General features: G+C 46.5%; 1 protein-coding gene across 1 annotated transcript in view; it reads right to left on the bottom strand.

Moving 5' to 3' along the window:
• DNAH9 (dynein axonemal heavy chain 9) overlaps nucleotides 1–20,139 on the bottom strand; it is a 1,128,006-nt gene that overhangs the window by 192,631 nt on the left and 915,236 nt on the right. Inside the window, exon 61 of the mRNA XM_029600235.1 lies at nucleotides 8,647–8,795. Coding sequence (XP_029456095.1) covers nucleotides 8,647–8,795 — 149 coding nt within the window. The remainder of the gene's footprint in view (nucleotides 1–8,646; nucleotides 8,796–20,139) is intronic.

Genomic DNA, 20,139 nt, shown 5'->3' with positions numbered 1-20,139 from the left:
GACTGGTTCTGTTTGTGAGCGACATTGCGGAAAGGATAGAAGGTAAAGTTTGTCTAATTGCAGATGACACTAAGATCTGCAACAGAGTAGACATGCCTGAAGGAGTAGAGAAAATAAAAAGTGATTTATGAAAGTTTGAAGAGAGTTCAAAGATTTTACTGCTGGGGTTCAATGCCAAGAAGTGTATAGTCATGCATCTGGGATGCAGTAATCCACTAAAGCTTTATGTGATGGGGGGTGAAAGACTAATGTGCACAGACCAAGACAGGGATTTTGTGGTGATAGTGTCTAGCAATATGAAGATGGCGAAGCAATGTGTCAAGGTGAAAGATAAAATCAGAAGAATGTTGGGCTCACAGAGAGAGAAATAACCAGTAAGAAAAGGAAGGTGATGGTACCCTTGTACAGATCCTTGTGGAGGCTTCACCTCAAGTACTGTATTCAGTTTTGGAGCTCTTATCTCAAAAAGTATAGACACAGGATGGAGGTAGTCCAGAAAAGGGCGACCAGAATGGTGTAGGATCAGTATCGGAAGACCTATGAGGAAAGGCTGAAGGATCTGAATATATATACCCTGGAAGAGATGAGATGCAGGGGAGATATGATACTGAACTTCAGATACCTGAAAGGTTTTAATGATGTAAAAATGTCAAACCTTTCCCGTTGGAAAGAAATCAGTACAACTAGGGGTCACAAAATGAAGCTCCAAGGAGGATGTCTCAGAAGCAACGTCAGAAAATATGTCTTCATGGAAAGGGTGGTGGATGCCTGGAATGCCCTTCCAGAGGAGGTGGTGAAGACAAACAGTGAAAGAATTCAAAGGGCATGGGATATAAATACTGTGGATCCCTAAAGGCTAGAGGATGGAAATGAAGAAAAGACTGCAGAGAGGTATAACTTGCTGGTGCGGCAGTTACTAGCCTTAACCAATAAGAATTGATACTGTTGATGCAACTCCAACATTGCTCTCTATTTCAACAGCAAAGAGAAAAGGGAATTTGGATTCAGACAATCAACGAGGGCCCCAAATTTTATGGTCTGGGGAACTGATGCACAGACATAAGGGAAAAAATACAGGACTGCTGCTATGGCCAAATCCATAAGCAAAGCATGTCAAGCAGCACTGTCTGAATTTTCTAAAAGGCTCATCATCCAGTAAAAGTGTTGCTACTGCACAGAGCAGCAGTAGCTACCCTTAAGAGAAACATGGAGTAACCTGCACGGCATGGCAGATACAACATAAGAAACTTGTTGGGCAGACTGAATGGGCCTTTTTGGTCCTTTTCTGCCATCATTTCTATATTACTAGGTTAAAAGGCTTGTTTGTGTATCAATACCTTTCAGGTATTTGAAGGTCTGCATCATATTTCCCTTGTACTTCCTTCTCCTCCAGGTCCTTCAGTCACATCTTATATGGCTTTTGATGTAGACCCCACACCATTTGATCACTTTTTTCTGAACTGCTTCAATCCTACCTTTGTCCTTTTTGAGATAAGGTCACCAGAATTGAACACAGTACACCAGGTGAGGCCTCATCAAAGATCTGTACAAGGGCATTATCACCAGTTTTTTCCTGCTAGTTATTCTTTTTTCTATGCAGCCCAGTATTTCTCTAGCTTTTGCCACCACCTTGTCACATTGTTTCATTATCTTCAAATCACCTGGCCTGTTTGTGGCTCTCGAAAATCGGAGTTGACCAACCCTGCACTAGACCCTTTCTCCTGTTCCATACATAAACGTTTTGAATACCTTCTGCATTTTTCAGAGCCTGGTCTGAAGACTAACTCCATTGGGATTCACCTCAGTGTGACAGGCACTTATCACAGCCATGAAGAAGATAAACCCATCTTTTGCAACCTTAAATTGTTTGGATTATTCAGGGTTTACTTCATTTTTAGCCTCACACTAGTTATGGAACCTCGAAGTGGTATGGACACAGCTGATGAAAGCTCTGTTTGAGCCACTAGACTCCTGTAAGCTGAAGAATCTGACCTGGAAGGTCATAAATTTGGTGGCAGCCACCTTGGTATTCAAAGTCAGAGATCTCTTCTAGACAGTAGTGACTTATCCAACTTATACTAAGGGGTTGATTTTAAAAGGCATGAGCGGTTCCCAGTGCATGCATATGGACGTGGCTATTTTATAACATGCGCGTGTTGGCACACACATGTTATAAAATACAATCCCATGCACACCGGATTTTAATGTCCGCATGCGCATGTGCCTCCTCCGCGCACAGTAGGGGATTTTTTTTCAATTATGCACGGTGATGCGATCAGGCATTTTACCAGCTCCCTACCCCCTACCTAACCTTCCACCCTTTTCCCCTCTCCACCCCAATCCCTAAATCTATCCTTGCTAACCCTTTTTTTTTTGTTTTTTTAACTTAGAACTTAAGAACATAAGAAATTACAATTCTGGGTCAGACCAAGGGTCCATCATGGCCAGTATCCTGTTTCTAACAGTGGCCAATCTAGGTACCTGGCAAGTACCCAAACACTAAGTAGATCCCATGCTACTGATGCCAGTAACCGCAATGGCTATTATCTAAGCCAATTTGATTAATAGCAGTTAATGGGCTTCTCCTCCAAGAACTTATCCAAACCTTTATTAAACCCAGCTACACTAACAGCACTAACCACTTCTTCTGGCAATAAACCCCAAAGCTTAATTGTGTGTTGAGTGAAAAATAATTTTCTCTGATTAGTTTTAAATGTGCTACTGAAGTCAGGCTCACTGGTCTATAGTTTCCCGGATCACCCCTGGAGTCCTTTTTAAATATTGGGGTTACATTGATTACCCTCCAGTCCTCAGGCACAATGGATGATTTTAAAGATAGGTTACAAATTTTAACTAATAGATCTGAAATTTCATTTTTTAGTTCCTTCAGAACCCTGGGATGCATATCATTCGGTCCAGATAATTTGCTACTCTTTAATTCGCCAATCTGGCCTACATCATCTTCCAGGTTCACAATGATTTAGTTCAGTTCATCTGACTCATCACCCTTGAAAACCAATTCCGGAAACGGTATCTCCCCAACATCTTCATTAGTAAAAACAGAAGGAAAGAATTCATTTAGTCTTTCTGCAATGGCCTTATCTTCCCTAAGAGCCCTTTAACCCCTCAAGTCATCTAACGGTCCAACCGACTCCCTCATGGGTTTCTTGTTTCAGATATATTTTTTAAAGTTTTTATTATGAGGTTTTGCCTCTACGGCCAACTTCATTTCAAATTCTCTCTTAGCCTGCCTTATCAATGTTTTATACTTAACTTGACAATGCTTATGCTTTTTCCTATTTTCTTCAGATGGCTCCTTCTTCAAATTTTTGAAGGATGATTTTTGGCTAAAATAGCCTCTTTCATCTCACTTTTTAACCATGCCAGTAATTGTTTTGCCTTCCTTCCACCTTTCTTAATGCATGGAATACATGTGGACTGATCTTCTAGATCTAGACTGTAGATTTACATATTGTCCCCCTTCCAGTCATTAGTTCAAATTTGATCATGTTATGAACGTTATTGCCAAGTGGCCCCATCACCATTAACTCTCTCACCAAATCCTGAGTTCCAATAAGAATTAATTCTAAAATAGCTCCCTCTCTCGTTGATTCCTGAACAAATTGCTCCATGAAGCAGTCATTTATTCCATCCAGAAACTTTATGTCTCCAGCATGTCCTAATTTTACATTTACCCAGTCAATATTGGGGTAATTGAAATCTCCCATTATTACTGCACTAACAATTTGGTTAGCTTCCCTGATTTCTCTTAGCATTTCATCATCTGTCTGATCAATATTTTCAGGTGGACGGTAGCAAATTCTTATCACTATATTACTCTACACAACCAACAACTTACCTGCTCTGATGAGACGTGGCTGGCGCGTGCTTCCCCAGAACAGCGTCTTTTGAAAATGTGCACGGTGCGCACAGAGCCAGGCCACACGTGACTCAAATTTTACACGCACAGGGCTTTTAAAATTCAGGCTTAAGGTTTTCAGCAACAGAGTGGTTCTTAACACACAATCTAACTTCCTTCCTCAAGTAGTGCCAGACTTTCACCTTAACAAGTCATTTGTCTTTCCAACATTTATCCCCAGGCCACATGTCCACAGGGATGAACAAGCATTGCACAATTTGGAATGCAAGAGAATCCTCGCCTTCTATCTGGAGCAGAGTGAAGTCCTTGAAAGTCCACCCAGCTTATTCAGTTTGACCCCAAAAAGCCTAGAACTACCACTGCCAAGTACACCCCTTTTTAATTGGTTAGCAGGGTGCATCTCATTTTGTTATGCCCAGGCAGGCCTGAATCTGGACAGGCATGTCAAAGCTCATAGTGGACATGTCAGGGCTTACCTGAGATCATTCCCCATGGAGGAGATTTGCTAATAAAAAATAATATTCTGCAAGTTGGCATTCAGTTCACACATTCACATTTATTTATTTATTTATTTAAAAACTTTTCTATACCGTCGCTAAGTTATATACCATCGCAACGGTTTACAAATAGGCACATAGACTAAGGTAAGTAAATGTAGGATATCTTACATTCTAACAGGTGCCAATAAAGTTCGGTTACAATTTCATAAATAAAATCATTATTTGAGTAATGTTGGTCAAGTCCAGGTATATTATTGAGTTACTATCACTTTGAAATATTACTTCTTAAATGTAGGATTGAGTAAATTCATTCTCATCTGCATTACCCTGTACTTTCATTCTCTACCCTCCACACTCTTTAGTGAAGGCTTTTTTAAAGAGCCATGTTTTTAGATTTTTCTTAAAAGTTTTGAGATTATTCTGTAATCTGAGTTCGGGGGGCATCGTGTTCCATAGTATGGGCCCAGCCAATGATAAAGCCCTTTCTCTCACTTGGGTTAATTTTGCTGACTTTACTGAAGGGATTGTTAGTAGTGCTTTGTTTGCTGAGCGGAGGTTTCTTTGTGGAACGTGTACTCGTAAGGCTGTGTTTAGCCAGTCTGCTTCTTTATCATATATTATTTTGTGTATGGTGCATAAGGCTTTGTATTTTATCCTGTATTCGATGGGTAACCAATGTAAGTCTGCTAGAGTTTCGGTTATATGGTCCCTCCTCTTTTTTCCCGTTAGTATTCTGGCTGCAGTATTTTGAAGTATCTGGAGTGGTCTTATCGATGTGCTTGGGAGTCCTAGTAAGAGTGTGTTGCAGTAGTCAGTGCTAGAAAAGATAAGTGTTTGCAATACTGTTCTGAAGTGGGCAGGTGTGAGTAACGGTTTCAATCTTCTGAGGACCATAAGTTTTGCGCAGCCTTCTCTTACTTTTATAGATATGTGTTGCTTCAGGTTGATTTCTGGGTCCATTATTACTCCCAGATTCCTTACTTTTTCGGCTAGCTCAATTTTTTGGTTATTTCTTAGGGTTATCGGTGTTTGAATGATTTTAGTATGTTTTCTCTCAAGGTGAAGGAATTCAGTTTTGTCAATGTTGATAACCAGTAGAGATGTGAATCGTGTCCTCGATCGTCTTAACGATCGATTTCGGCTGGGAGGGGGAGGGAATCGTATCGTCGCCGTTTGGGTGTTTAGAGTATCGTGAAAATCGTTAAAATCGTGAACCGGCACACTAAAACCCCCTAAAACCCACCCCCGACCCTTTAAATTAAATCCCCCCCCTCCCGAACCCCCCCCAAATGCCTTAAATTACCTGGGGGTCCAGCGGCAGTCTGTAGCTAAATCGGGGGAAGGGGGAGGGCAGGAAAACCGGCACACTAAAACACCCTAAAACCCACCTCCGACCCTTTAAATTAAATCCCCCACCCTCCCGAACCCCCCCCCAAATGCCTTAAATTACCTGGGGGTCCAGCGGCGGTCCGGAACGGTCTCCTGCAATTGAATAGTGTTGTCTTCAGCCGGCGCCATTCTACGCCGCCATTTTGCAAAATGGGGGCGCAAAATGGCGGCGGCCATAGACCAACACGATTCGACTGCAGGAGGTCGTTCTGGACCCCCGCTGGACTTTTGGCAAGTCTTGTGGGGGTCAGGAGGCCCCCCCAAGCTGGCCAAAAGTCCCTGGGGGTCCAGCGGGGGTCCGGGAGCGATTTCCTGCCGTGAATCGTTTTCCGTACGGAAAATGGCGCCGGCAGGAGATCGACTGCAGGAGGTCGTTCAGCGGAGGTTCCGGACCCCGGCTGAACGGCGGGGGTTCCGGACCCCGGCTGCCGGCGCCATTTTCCGTACGGAAAACGATTCGCGGCAGGAGATCGCTCCCAGACCCCCGCTGGACCCCCAAGGACTTTTGGCCAGCTTGGGGGGGCCTCCTGACCCCCACAAGACTTGCCAAAAGTCCAGCGGGGGTCCGGAACGACCTCCTTCAGTCGAATCGTGTTGGTCTATGGCCGCCGCCATTTTGCAGAATGGCGCCGGCTGAAGACAACACAATTCAATTGCAGGAGGCCGTTCTGGACTGCCGCTGGACCCCCAGGTAATTTAAGGCATTTGGGGGGGGTTCGGGAGGGTGGGGGATTTAATTTAAAGGGTCGGGGGTGGGTTTTAGGGTGTTTTAGTGTGCCGGTTTTCCTGCCCTCCCCCTTCCCCCGATTTATGATTTTTTGACGATAAATCGGGGGAATTGGTATTGTATCGTGGCCCTAACGATTGTTGACGATTTAAAATATATCGGATGATATTTTAAATCGTCAAAAAACGATTCACATCCCTAATAACCAGTTCTATCTGGTTTAGTAGTTGTTTAATTATGTCTAGGTACATGTTAGCTAGACTTAATGTTTTTTCAATTGTGTCGTCTATTGGTAGAATTAATTGAATGTCGTCTGCGTAAATGTAATGTATTATCCCTAGGCCTGCCAGCAGATGACATAAGGGTAGCATATATATGTTAAAGAGGGTAGCAGACAGCGCTGAACCCTGAGGTACTGTTTCAAGTTTAATGATTGGGTAAGGATAGCCAATGTGACAGTAGGTTAGGTCAGTCTACCCTGAAAGTCTCCATCCCCACTAGGGTGCATTTTTATTATTTTCAGGCTCTCTTTACCAAAAAAAAAAAAAAGGAAAAGGAAAAATGGCTCGTTGCCACCAAAATTTCTTCTGTCCATTGGTAACATTTCTGGTTGTTTTTCCTCTTTTCCACTAGGACAGCTGTGGCTAGGGATTCCCTACATTTGAGAACTTACATACGGCTGTCCTCCGAGGACAAGCAGAATGCTAAATCCTCACAAAACCTATCCTCCTCCTCTTGCAATTTTTTCTTCACGTTTATGAAGTAAATGGTTATGGAAGAACTGAAGTGGCCCCGTGCATTGTGATGATATAAAGAACATGTTCAACTGAGTGTGCCAAAACTTTTGGAAAAGTTTTATGCACTGGGCTCCATCGATTGATATCACTCACATCCCACTGTTCTTAGAGAATACTTGCTATGGGCAAGCAACTCTGCTTTTATGTTCCCTGGAGGATAAAGGCTAAGCCAAGGCAATTAATCATCCCTGACATATTAAGAAGGCGTTTCGAGTGTGAAAACAAAATAGGAACAGACAAAGCTGTGTGAAAAGCAAAAATACCATTTTTTAAAATAATATGATAACAACTAGTGGTTGCATCCCTGCTCACTAACTCCACCAGTGGGAGAATATGTGAGGAAAGAGTGTGGGAGTGGTGTGTATGTACGGCTGGATGTATTCTTTCACCCTCACACTATCCACATCTTGTCCCCATCGCCTCACTCCTGTGAGTGTGTGTTGGGGTGACGGGAATACAGGACAGCAGGTGGATATGGGTGTGCAAACACTCTCTCCTCTCACATTTTCCACATGGTCTCCTTCTCTTCTCACTGTCTCTACGTTGTAGCCTCTCTCCTTTTCCTGCTGTGTGCATATGGGTGGGGGCACTCTTTTTCCCTCTCCTCACGTGTACGTGTGTGTGTGTTCATGTGTGTGCGTGTGTGTATGTGTGTAGGGAGTGGTGGGTAGGTGGTGATGATACGGAGGGGGCGAATGTGATGGACTGGACATATACTCTAGCCTGAACACTTTGTAGATCTCTCCTCGTCCCCCTCTCCAGTATGTGTTGGGGGTGGAGGAATTGGTGTAGATGAGGTGTGTGGGGGGAGGAGTGTCAGAAGGGAGTGGGAAACACTCTGGGGACAATCTTTCCCCAAGTCCTTACCCCTGGGGTTGGGAGTAGAAGGTGGGGGTTTAAGTGGGATGTGTGGGGAGGGATGTATGTTTATGTTTATTCTTACTTGATTAATCGCAATTATTACAAATGTAAAATAAAGCAATGCACAAATAAAATTAGTAAAACTAAACTAGCAAAGACATAGCATAAAACATTAAAAAAAATATAAAGGCAAACCTAATATAATAAAATGATAAAAATAAAAATAAAAATCAGGTCAATATATATAAATAAGATAAAAATAAAATGAGTAAAACAATGCGTGCATTTTATGCCCTTCCCCCTCACACTCTCCACAAAAGTCTGCAGAAAATACATCTGTAAATGATGATTCTACAAGTATTAAGAACACTCATGGTAAAAATCAAAACATGCAATGTTTTTTGGCCAAAGTTCAGATGATAGCGACTTTGTGAAGGATGGATTTATATCTCCTGTTGTGATATCTTTTTCAGAAATGCATGATACGCATACCTTGTTTCTCCACATCCTTTAATGGATCAACGCCCGGGGACAGGATAAAGAACATTGGTGTTGCAGGTCCAGACTCCTCGAAAGATGTTGCAAAGTCAAGAGATCTTCCAACAACATATTTGCTTCCCAACTTCTCTTCAACGAAGTCCCTTTGAAAGATGAATTTCTCAGATTGATTGTTTCTTTCAGTGCAACTGTTTCACAGTAAGTAAGCAACAGGTAGATAGGTCTGTACTATAATTAGTGTAAAGATGTAAAATGGGAGTGTTGAAGGGACTACCACTTCGGCTGTAGCACTGTGTGCTAAGGTTCAGGATCAGAGGTAGTGTATTCAGGCTCACAGAGGGAGGGAAGTGGTTGCTGCTACTTTGGTGGCCCTTGTTGGCCAGTAAATGGTACAAAAAGCATGTCTTATAGGTGGCAACCCTCTGGGACCTTGGATTGGCAAGAGTCCCCAGAGTTAACTGGGAATGCCATCAGGGAGAGCTTTAGAGACTACGGAGGGAAAAAGAGGACAGTACTGATAATTAAGAAAGCAATTTTCAAGCTGTTTGCACTGGATCAAAGTCCATGGGTACTTTTTACTCAAGGATTATGCATCAATTTTCAAAGCAAAAGAATGTGCATACTTTTTCTTTCAAAACTGCTGTGGGTACAAGTATCTAAGGATATTTGCTACAGCTATTAGTGCATGTAAAATATTGCATATAAAAGGGATAATGCAATCTATGCACATAGGAAGCAATTTTCTAAATGATTTACATTTGTAAAACTGGAGTTTACACGTGTAATGAGAAATTACTACTTACCTGATAATTTCCTATTCTTTAGGATAGTCAGATGAATCCAGAAACAGTGGGTTATTACACCTCTACCAGCAGACAGAGATTGAGCAAAGCTGCCATCACAGTATATATACTCCTGCAGTGACATCAGCCTGCCAGTATTCTCTTCAAAAGCCAACTGTGGACAGTCTAGCAAAAGCTTGATCAATAACAGATAACCATTTCAGGAGGGGGGAAGTGACATCATCCCTACAGCATGGTCACTTGAAGCGATAGCTCCCCTCACACTATCCACAATCCCTGATATATTGGCGCCATCGAGGGTAAATTCTCTCCGTACTGAGTGACTTGAGATCGCACATCTTAGGATGTCATCCAGGAAGAAATTGATAGATTTAAACAACTTTTCATATGAAGCTGGGGGCTCGCGATTTGCGGCCTTTCAGGAAACAATGGAGCCAGGTGAAGCAGTCATGGCAGAAGAGACTGCACACCAGGAAATAGACGGCAAAGAGCCAGCCAAGGCCAGCAGTTGTGGCTGCCACACTGAACCTACGAGGGAGGACTTTTGGATCTGGTTTAAGGAAATACAGAAGGATATTAAATCTATAAAAATGGATATGCATGAGGCTCTAGCAGAATTTTGCTCCGAGATGGGAGAATGTGGCCACCGGGTTGAAGATGTGGAAAACATAGTGGAGGGGCAAGTACTGGAAGTCTCTTGCCTTAATAAAGAGATCCTAGATCTTCATACAGCTGATGAAATTATGCTCAAATTAGAAGATCTTGAAAATAGATCTAGACGCTCCAACATTAGAATAAGGGGAGTACCTGAAACGGAAGCTTATGAAAACGTGGGCCTTGTGGTCCATAAAATATGCAGAGTCGTACTCAATGATGGGCCTAATGCCACTGATTTAGCAGACAATGATATTATCCTGGATAGGGCGCACAGAGCACTCCGCGCCCCGAAAACGAACACTCCTCGCAACATCATAGCCTGTGTGCATAGTTTCAGACTGAAAGACGCAATAATACAGCAGGCCTGTAGGATGGGAACTATCACTTGGGAAGGGCACAACATAGCCCCTTTACCACTATCTGGCTGCAGCTACTCTACAGAAGAGAAAGGAGCTCCAAATGGTAACAACCCTGCTCAGAAAAGAAAATATTAGGTACCGATGGCTGTACCTGAGTGGGTAAGCCTTCACCATGGGAGAAGTTACTCATCGCCTCCTAAATCTATCAGAAGCAGGCTCGGTTATGTCAGCAGCGAAACTCACTATTCCGACAGCGGATCTCTCTACCCAAAAGATCCCAGGGACAGATCGTCCTCGGTGGCAGCGGGTGGGGAAATCTGGTTCCCGACTTCACTGAAAATCAAATGAGCATGGCACGCCCATAGAAGGCGTAGAGTGAGAGACTGCGAACCGTTCAACGGCAGAGTTACAATCCTAGTACAAGCAGGAAGGTTTTGCCTTATCTCTAGATGCTTTATACATATGAGTTATATTTTCAACTTGCTCTTTCAATGGCGCCCTGTGCTATTAGAACTCGATAATTGCAATTTGCTTTAACTTGTTTTGAGTATCAGATGTTGACAGTGGGGTGTGGGGGGAGGAGGGAGGACTTACTTTTATCTCGAGGGGGTCATTACCGATGTATTGGTGGTGGAATGAAAGGGGTGGGGGTGGGAGGGGAAGGTTGAAGGGGAATGGTCTTCAGCGGTTTGAGTGGGGAGTCGAAACAGGGTGGTGGGCTGACAACATGGCTATTGTTGGGGACAGTCCAACTGGAGAATATAGCGCAGAGAGGAAAGGGAGTTTATTTACCTATGATGGCCCTTAAAGTGGTATCTATCAACGTCAAAGGGTTAAACACTCCAACTAAACGTAAACTTTTGATGAAAGAAACCCTCTCTTTGAAGGCCTCTATAATATTTCTCCAGGAAACTCACCTCCGTAAGAGGTATAAGAGACTGCTAGATGCACCTCAATTTGCGCACATACTGCTGGCTGCTAGGATGCCCATATTTAAACAGATAACCATTTCAGTACTCAGACAACTGGAAACACTGAGCTCAGACAAAGAATACATTAACATTAGTCTAGGGACTGGACTAACCCTTACCAGTAACCCCTGGAACACGTAGCCTTGCAGAAGGACCATAGCACAATCATTTGGCAGCCAAGGGCGGGAAGTTGAATTAATCTGACTATCCTTAAGAAAAAGAAATTATCAGGTAAGTAGTAATTTCTCATTTCTTAGTATCTAGTCAGATGAATACAGAACCAGTGGGATGTACCCAAGCTACTCCCGAATAAGGCAGGAGGCTGCCCACTGTCCAGTCAAAATTGGATGTGCAAAGGCTGCATCCTCTCGGGCCTGCACATCCAGATGATAATACCTGGAAAAGGTACGTAAGGAGGACCATGTCGCAACTCAGCAAATGTCGATGAGAGACAACAATCTATCTTCTGTCCATGACACTCCCTGAGCACTAGTGGAATGAGCCCTAATCTGACTAGGCAACGGCTATCCAGCACCCACATACACAGCCGTGACCACCTCCTTAATCCAGTGAGCTACTGCAGCCCACAAAGCTGGCTTACCCTGTTTACTACCGCCATGGAAGACAAACAGGCAATCCATCTTCCAGAAAGGTTTAGAAACCTCCAGATACCTCATGATATGTCCTCTTGACATCCAAGGGTTGCAACAGGTGATATTTCTCTGCACCTCTTTCCCTATCCAGAGACGGCAGGGAAATGAACAATTTTGGCAAAATGGAAGGAACAGTACGCAGCTCTATTACCCCTGGAGTCACTCGGAGGAACGGCTCCTGGCAAGACAAGGCTTGCAGCTTGGAAATTTGACGCACAGAACAAATTGCCACAAGAAACATTGTTATCAAGGTCAGTAACTGCAAGGAAAGTTTACGCATCAGTCTAAATATAGGGCTCACTAAGAAACCCAAAACTAGATTAAGAATCCACAAGGGCACCGATAACCACAACAGAGGACAAAGATGTTTGACTCCTTTCAGGAAACAGGCCACATTTGGATGAGCTGACAAGGAACCACCTTTCACCTGACCCGCTACTTGTACTTTTAGGAAAAACATTTTTATTAGTTTCAGATAAACAAAAACAGCAGTACAGTGAGGAAGGTGTATCTGCAACCTCACCATATCCATGAACAGGAAATGGAATAAACAGTCTCCAAAACCCCCCTCCCCCCCCCAGACCCACCCCAACCAGTATTCCGAGACAAAATGGTCCAATGGTTGCGGAAACAAGAAATAAAAACCAACATATAAGTCCACAGTACTTGAGGCTCAGTCAGCAGCACACAAACCAACTAATAAAGAGAAAAAAAAAACCCAAAAACTACATTAAAGGTTGTTGAGAATTAAGCTGTGAGCTCGGTGAGGCAGAGTCTGCAAATAAGGGTCCCAAATCTTCAAGAATCTACTCCGATAGATGGGAGAAAGTCGAAGTGAGAGAGATTCCATATGCATCAGACGGTGAAGAGAGTTCCGCCACTGCCAGAAGGACGGTGAAGTCGACTCTCGCCACTGCAATAAAATCTGCTGCTTCCCCACGTAGCACGCCTTTTGGAACAGAAGGCGTATGGAAACAGTACGAACAGTCCGTAATGGGAGATAATCAAGCAATATAGCCCTTGGGGACAAAGAAACAGAGACCTGCAGTAAGGCATTCAAATAATGCAGTACCCGCATCCAGAATTTCCTGATACATGCACATTCCCAAAACATATGGCTCAACGAGCCCACTTGAAGATTACATTTACTACACAAAGCCGAAGGCGTGAGACGAGAGCGGCAGGCCGCCAAAGGCGAAACATACGCTCTCCACAGGAATTTAAATTGCATTTCCCTGTAGTAGTGATTGGTGTTACGCTTGGGCTCCGGTCAGGAGTCGTGAACACCACCCAGCAGGGTGGCTCCAGGTGGAGAGAGACAGGAAAGGCTATAAACAGTGTCTGGGTCCAGGCTGGTTCAGGGCAGGCGGCAAGTAACAGTGTCTGGGTCCAGGCTGGGTCAGGGCAGGCGGCAAGTAGCAGTGTCTGGGTCCAGGCTGGGTCAGGGCAGGCGGCAAGTAGCAGTGTCTGGGTCCAGGCTGGGTCAGGGCAGGCGGCAAGTAGCAGTGTCTGGGTCCAGGCTGGGTCAGGGCAAGGCAGGTCAGAAGGCCCGTAGGCCACACACACACACAGAAGGCCCGTAGGCCACACACCGTAAGCAGGGCAAGGCAGGTTAGAAGGCCCGTAGGCCACACACACACAGAAGGCCCGTAGGCCACACACCGTAAGCAGGGCAAGGCAGGTCAGAAGGCCCGTAGGCCACACACACACAGAAGGCCTGTAGGTCACGCAAGGCAAGGCAAGGCAAGGAATAAGGCCCGAAGGCCACGCAAGGCAAGGCAAGGAATAAGGCCCGAAGGCCACGCAAGGCAAGGCAAGGCAAGGAAAGGAATAAGGCCCGAAGGCCACGCAAGGCAAGGCAAGGCAAGGAATAAGGCCCGAAGGCCGCGCAAGGCAAGGCAAGGCAAGGAATAAGGCCCGAAGGCCGCGCAAGGCAAGGCAAGGCAAGGCAAGGAATAAGGCCCGAAGGCCACGCAAGGCAAGGCAAGGCAAGGAAAGGAATAAGGCCCGAAGGCCACGCAAGGCAAGGCAAGGCAAGGAATAAGGCCCGAAGGCCGCGCAAGGCAAGGCAAGGAATAAGGCCCGAAGGCCGCGCAAGGCAAGGCAAGGCAAGGAATAAGGCCCGAAGGCCACGCAAGGCAAGGCAAGGCAAGGAATAAGGCCCGAAGGCCACGCAAGGCAAGGCAAGGCAAGGCAAGGAATAAGGCCCGAAGGCCGCGCAAGGCAAGGCAAGGCAAGGCAAGGAATAAGGCCCGAAGGCCACGCAAGGCCACGCAAGGCAAGGCAAGGCAAGGAATAAGGCCCAAAGGCCACGCAAGGCAAGGCAAGGCAAGGAATAAGGCCCGAAGGCCGCGCAAGGCAAGGGAAGGTCCAGGGACCAAATGCACAGCAAGCAAGGAAGGCTAGAGCAGGGAGCCCAGGCGAGTTCGATGCCGAAGCCCTGAGGGAACTGTCAGGCAGGGTTATAAGGGACAGCCCAGAACATAGAGAGGAGAAGGGAGATGGACTGGGCCTGTCAGGAGAGCCAGCACTAGAGGGACCCCTGGTGGTGAGGCGGTTGCACAGCAGCCATAGCCGTAACAATTGGAAGTCACAGTAACAAGAGAACGAAATCCCATTTTAATCATATGGTCAGTCAAGTGGAAAGGGCATTCAGTTTCCCAACGGTCCCTCAGTAACCTCCACAGCCCCTGGGCCGCAGCCACCTCAAAAAGATGGTAGTAATGGGAAAGGGATGGGGGTAAAGCGCGTCCCAGAGATAGAAATCTTTCCAGCTTATAAAAAGGTTTGGCCTGTACACTCCCAACTGGCAGAGAAACAATGTAATGGTGTAGTTGCATATAGGAAAATACGTGGTTTGTGGGCAACCCATATGAGACATGTAGTTCAGCCCAAGGGAGCATCTTACCGTGCAGGTCTAAAACATGGCCCAATAATGTCACTCCCCTGGACGCCCAGTATCGGAAGCCCGCTGTTTGAGACCCCGGGGTGAACTCCGGGTTCCCCTCAATGGGCAGCAAATAGGCACATAGCCGGGAAACGCCAAGATAACCAGTGAGATGTAACCAAGCACGACGGATAGGGGCCACCAAAGTTCTCACTGCCCCAGAGATCGGCAAGTGCTTAATTTCAGCTTGCAATATAAAGTGTAGGTTGTAGGGTGCAAGAAGAGTCTTTTCCACTGCCAAATCCACCCAGTTAGATTTATCCGTAATCCAGTCTCTTAAGAGACGGAGATTGCTGGCCACATTGTAGAGCCCTAGATCCGGGACCCCCAGGCCACCCCTCTTCCAGGCCACCTTAAGGTGGGAGAGAGGGACACGCGCCCTCCGTCCTCTCCACAAAAAGCGACGGAGGGACCGCTCTAGTAAGGCGAGATCTCCCCGTCGAAGGACCAGCGGCAGATTTTGAAATAGATAAAGCCACTTAGGTAAAATAGTCATTTTAAACAAGTGGACTCTCCCACCCAAAGACAACGGCAAATTGTGCCATAGCTTCAATTTATCCTGTGTATAGGTGAGAAGACCAGGGATATTAAATTGGTAATATTGATTAGGTTGGGACGGGAGAATGACACCCAAATATTTAATGCGATCCAAAGCCCACCGAAGGGGAAAGGAGCCACTCCAACCCTCTCTAAGCGCAGTAGGGAATGCCAGGGCCTCTGATTTATCCATGTTTAACTTTAAGCCTGAAAAACCGTCAAAGGTCTCAAAAAGAGTGAGAAGTGGGGGTAGCGAGTTAGCTGGATCAGTAAGGAACACCAAGATGTCGTCCGCAAAAGCGGCATATTTAAAAGTATGGGTATGAAATCGCAATCCCTTCACCCCTCGGTGAACCTGGATGGCTAAGAGGAGAGGCTCTAATTGCAGCAAAAACAGTAAGGGGGACAGCGGGCAGCCCTGTCGGGTACCCCTCCCTATGTGAAATGCCTGTGACAGATTCCCATTGACCAGGATTTTAGCCACCGGGTCAGTATAAAGCAATTTAATAGCTGCCAAAAAGAAGCCCTCAAAGCCCATATTGTCCAGAGTGGCATACATGTAGTCCCAATCCACCCTGTCAAAGGCCTTCTCAGCGTCGAAGCTGATGGCCAAATAAGGGATATTGTCTCGCTGGCACAGGGTCATGGCTATCAATACTTTCCGGATATTGGTGAGGGCATACCGACGCCGTACAAAGCCCACCTGGCCAGGTTGGATTAAAGCAGGGAGGACCAGGGCCAGACGATCCGCTAATATTTTAGCCAGCAGCTTTTGATCTTGATTCAATAACGAAATAGGTCGATAGGACGCCGCGTCTAGCGGGTCCTTCCCAGGTTTAGGAATCAGAGTGACGTGGGCGAGGTTGGTATGTAAGGGATAAGTACCGTGAAGAACCAAACAGTTAAACGTCTTAGTGAGGGAGGGAACAACAGAATCCATTAAGGCTTGGTAAAATTCGGTTGGATACCCATCAGGGCCGGGAGTTTTGCAAAGTTTGGCTGTCCGAATGGCGTGTTGGACCTCCCCCTCCATAAAGGGCTGATTGAGGGCCAAGAGCTGGTCAGCAGTCAGGTGAGGCAGGGGAAGGGTAGAAAGAAATTTATCGGCAGACTCAGAATTCCGTGAACCAGGCGTGTAGAGGTCAGTGTAAAAGGTACGAAAGGTAGTTAAGATGTCCGCCATGTCCGAGGTGACATGACCCGCTCGGGTCCGCACTGCCGGAACAACCCGGGAGCCCCTGTGTATTCGTATGAGATTAGCCATAAGCCTCCCCGGCTTGTTGCCATATTGGAACAGCTTATGTTGGTAATAGAGCATACTCTTAGCGGCTCTTTGGTGAAGCAAAGTATTAAGTGCCCCTTGCACGGTCCGAAAGGAATCCCTATTAGCCTGGGAGTTATGGTTAGCCAAGACAGTTCATGCCCTTCGAAGTTGAGAGCTCAGAGCTAGGATCTGACGGTCTCTCATCTTGTTCTGCCGAGCCGTATAAGAGATAATATCTCCACGGAGTACAGCCTTAGCCGTGTACCAAAACAAGGCTGGATCGTCCACGTGGTCATGATTTAGAGCAGCATAATCAGCCCATCGGGCCTGCAAATAAGCAGTAAACTGGGTATCTTTAGATAAATAATGGGGGAATCGCCAGGTAACACCACCACTAGGTATACGGAGACTCGATAAAATAATCCCCACTGGCGCATGATCCGATATTATCAGATCTTCAATGTGAGCTGCACTGACCGCAGAAAAATGATGTCCGCTAATAAGTAGATAATCCAGCCTCGTCTGGGTCTGATGGGCTCGGGAGATGTGAGTGTATTCTCGGGCTGTGGGATGGAGAGTACGCCAGGCATCAATCACCTGCAGGGAGCGCTCTAGAAACAGAACCCCGTTATCAGCGGGGAGCCTCCCACCCGGGGGTAGATCCCTGTCTAGACAGGGATCTCGAATAGTGTTGAAATCCCCTCCGATAATCAAGACTTGGTCAGTGTGGGCAGCCAAAAGTTGATATATCCCACGAAAAAATTTCATGCTAGGATTATTAGGAGCATATATGTTACAAAAAATAAATGACTTCTGGGAGATTTCTGTGAAAAGAATGAGGTACCGTCCCTCTGGGTCCTTGATAGAGTGGGTGACCGTGACTAACAGTTGTTTCCCAATAAGGATAGCTACACCCGCTGATTTGGAGGTGGCTGAGGCATAATACACCTCCCCCACCCAATCCCTGCGCAACTTTTCATGTTCCGCATCAGAAAGATGTGTTTCCTGAAGAAAAGCAAGCTGCACAGACTTCCGTCGCAGCGCGGACAGGACTTTGGACCGTTTTATAGGGGAATTAAGCCCGCATACATTCCAGGAGTGTAGTTGCAAACCTCCAGTAGTCATTTATTCAGCCCAGACAAAGGAAAAACATAAAGATAAGAACATTGGTCATAGGTGAAGGCCCCCCCAGCTAGGGCCTCCAACCAGCTCAGACAGCCACCTCGGTACTGAAAAGGAAAAGGCAGGTAAATCCACAACATAAGAACCAATTGTATAACACCAAACAGCATATAGATAACTCGGAACATGGTTAGCATCCCCCACCCACCCCTAAATCCCCCCACCCCCGACCCCATCCCCTCCCAACCCAAATCCCTCATCCCAACCCCAAGAAATGACAGGACCCCAAGAATGGAGAGCACGTGATCCATGTCGTTCCCTCCTCCCAGCCCCGCCCCCCATCTCCTCTCAAAATGAGAAATGTACAGTACTGTAAGAGTAAAAGGCGCGGAGAAGGGAGAAAAAAAAAACTGCAAAAAGGAACAAGCCGGCAACGCAAATGTCAAAGGTTCCCCTTGCAGAGCCATATGGCTACCAGAAGTAGAGCCATAGGGGCGAACAGTACGCCGTGGCCAAGATGGAGAAACAGCACACTCCGGCAATGCAACCCCACAACAAGAAAAGAGGAGGACTTGAACTGAGGGAGATGGGATTCTCAGCTCCCCTCACCCCTCCAAGACACACAAATCAGGTAACCACCAACATTTTAAGTAGCACCAGCACGCTGGTTTTCTTGCTGTTGCAGGAAGGTTTGGGCCGCCTCCACAGTATCCAGCCATTGAGTTCCACCTTCAGTAGTGACCCTTAAGCGGGCCGGATAGAGCAACGCCAGTTTGAAGCCCATAGAGTAGAGCTTAGAGCAAATAGGCGCAAACAGCCGGCGTTTCGCCGAGAGATCCACAGAATAGTCCTGAAATATGAGGATTTTCCGATTTTCATAGTGGAGAGACTGGCCGGTGCGTAGTAAGCGAAGAATCTCACTCTTGTGGGCATAATTAAGAAGCTTCGCGATGACCACCCTCTGTCTGCTGTTATCTTCGCGCCGGGGGCCTAGGCGATGGGCCCGTTCAATTCTCAGAGGCCCCAGAGCAGACGGGAGCGCTATTTCCCTCATTAGCCACTTTTCCAGAAAGGGGGCCAGCTCCCGATCAGCAATAGTCTCCGGGAGACCCACGAAACGGAGATTAGACCGTCGGGATCTGTTCTCGAGGTCCTCGAGGCGTTCCTCCTGTTTTTTTAAGGCGGTTTGTCAGCTGAGCCAGCTTGCCCTCATGGTCGCGGCAGCCATCTTGGTTGTCAGACGCTCTGCTCCAGCGCCTGCAGACGGGGCTCAAAGCCAGCAATGGTAGAGGAGAGGTCGGCGATTTGTGCTGAGATGGCCTGTAGGTCAGGCTGCAGAGCCTCACGAACCGCAAGTTTAATGTCGGCAAGGGCTGCCATCGATTGTGGCTCCGAAGGTCCCGGGTCCTCGTCTCCCCCGGCGACCTCCGGCAGTCGGGCCCGATCTTTCTCCTTCTCTCTCTTCGTCCCCCGAGCCACCATCGCGCTTCCGGAAAGCTGATATAAATGCAGGAAGACTTGATAAAGCGTAGGGCTCCACACAGAAGAAAAACAGCAGCAGATAAACGGGGCAATTCGCCACAGATGGGGAGCTGAGGAGCGGAGAGGGAGGGAAACACGTCCACACTCCTCAAGGCATCACGTGGTCTCTCCCGCTACTTGTACTTTTAAGGAATTAAGGGCCAACCCTTTATTGAATCCATCCTGTAAAAATTACAAAATGAGTGGGAGCTAAACCTAATGAGGAAGAACCCCTTGATCTTTACACCAAGCCTTAAGCACTTGCAAACCCGCATACAGGCTAAGGACGTGGAGAACTTTCTCGCTCGTAGCACGGTGGCAATCACCGAAGTAGAATATCCATGCTTCAGCAAGTGAGGCCTCTCAAGGGCCATACCATAAGATAAAATTGAGTCAGATCTTCGGGAAGAAGAGGTCCCTGCCGCAACAGATTTCTGTGTGCTGGAAACCGGAGGGGGGAGTCTACCAGGAACTTTTGTAGATCCACATACCATGGTCCCCTGGGCCTATCTGGTGCCACCAGAAGCATCATTCCTCTGTGATCCTCAACCCTCAAACCATTCTTCCCAACATAGGCCATGGGGAAAGGCATACAAGCACCTTGTCCTCTGTCTATTCCTGCATGAGAGCATCAATACCCAAGAACTTCAGAT

This window comes from Rhinatrema bivittatum, chromosome 4, assembly GCF_901001135.1.
Source record: "Rhinatrema bivittatum chromosome 4, aRhiBiv1.1, whole genome shotgun sequence".
In the NCBI taxonomy this organism is placed as follows: Eukaryota; Metazoa; Chordata; class Amphibia; order Gymnophiona; family Rhinatrematidae; genus Rhinatrema; species Rhinatrema bivittatum.
This window is presented reverse-complemented; position numbering and strand designations above follow the sequence as displayed.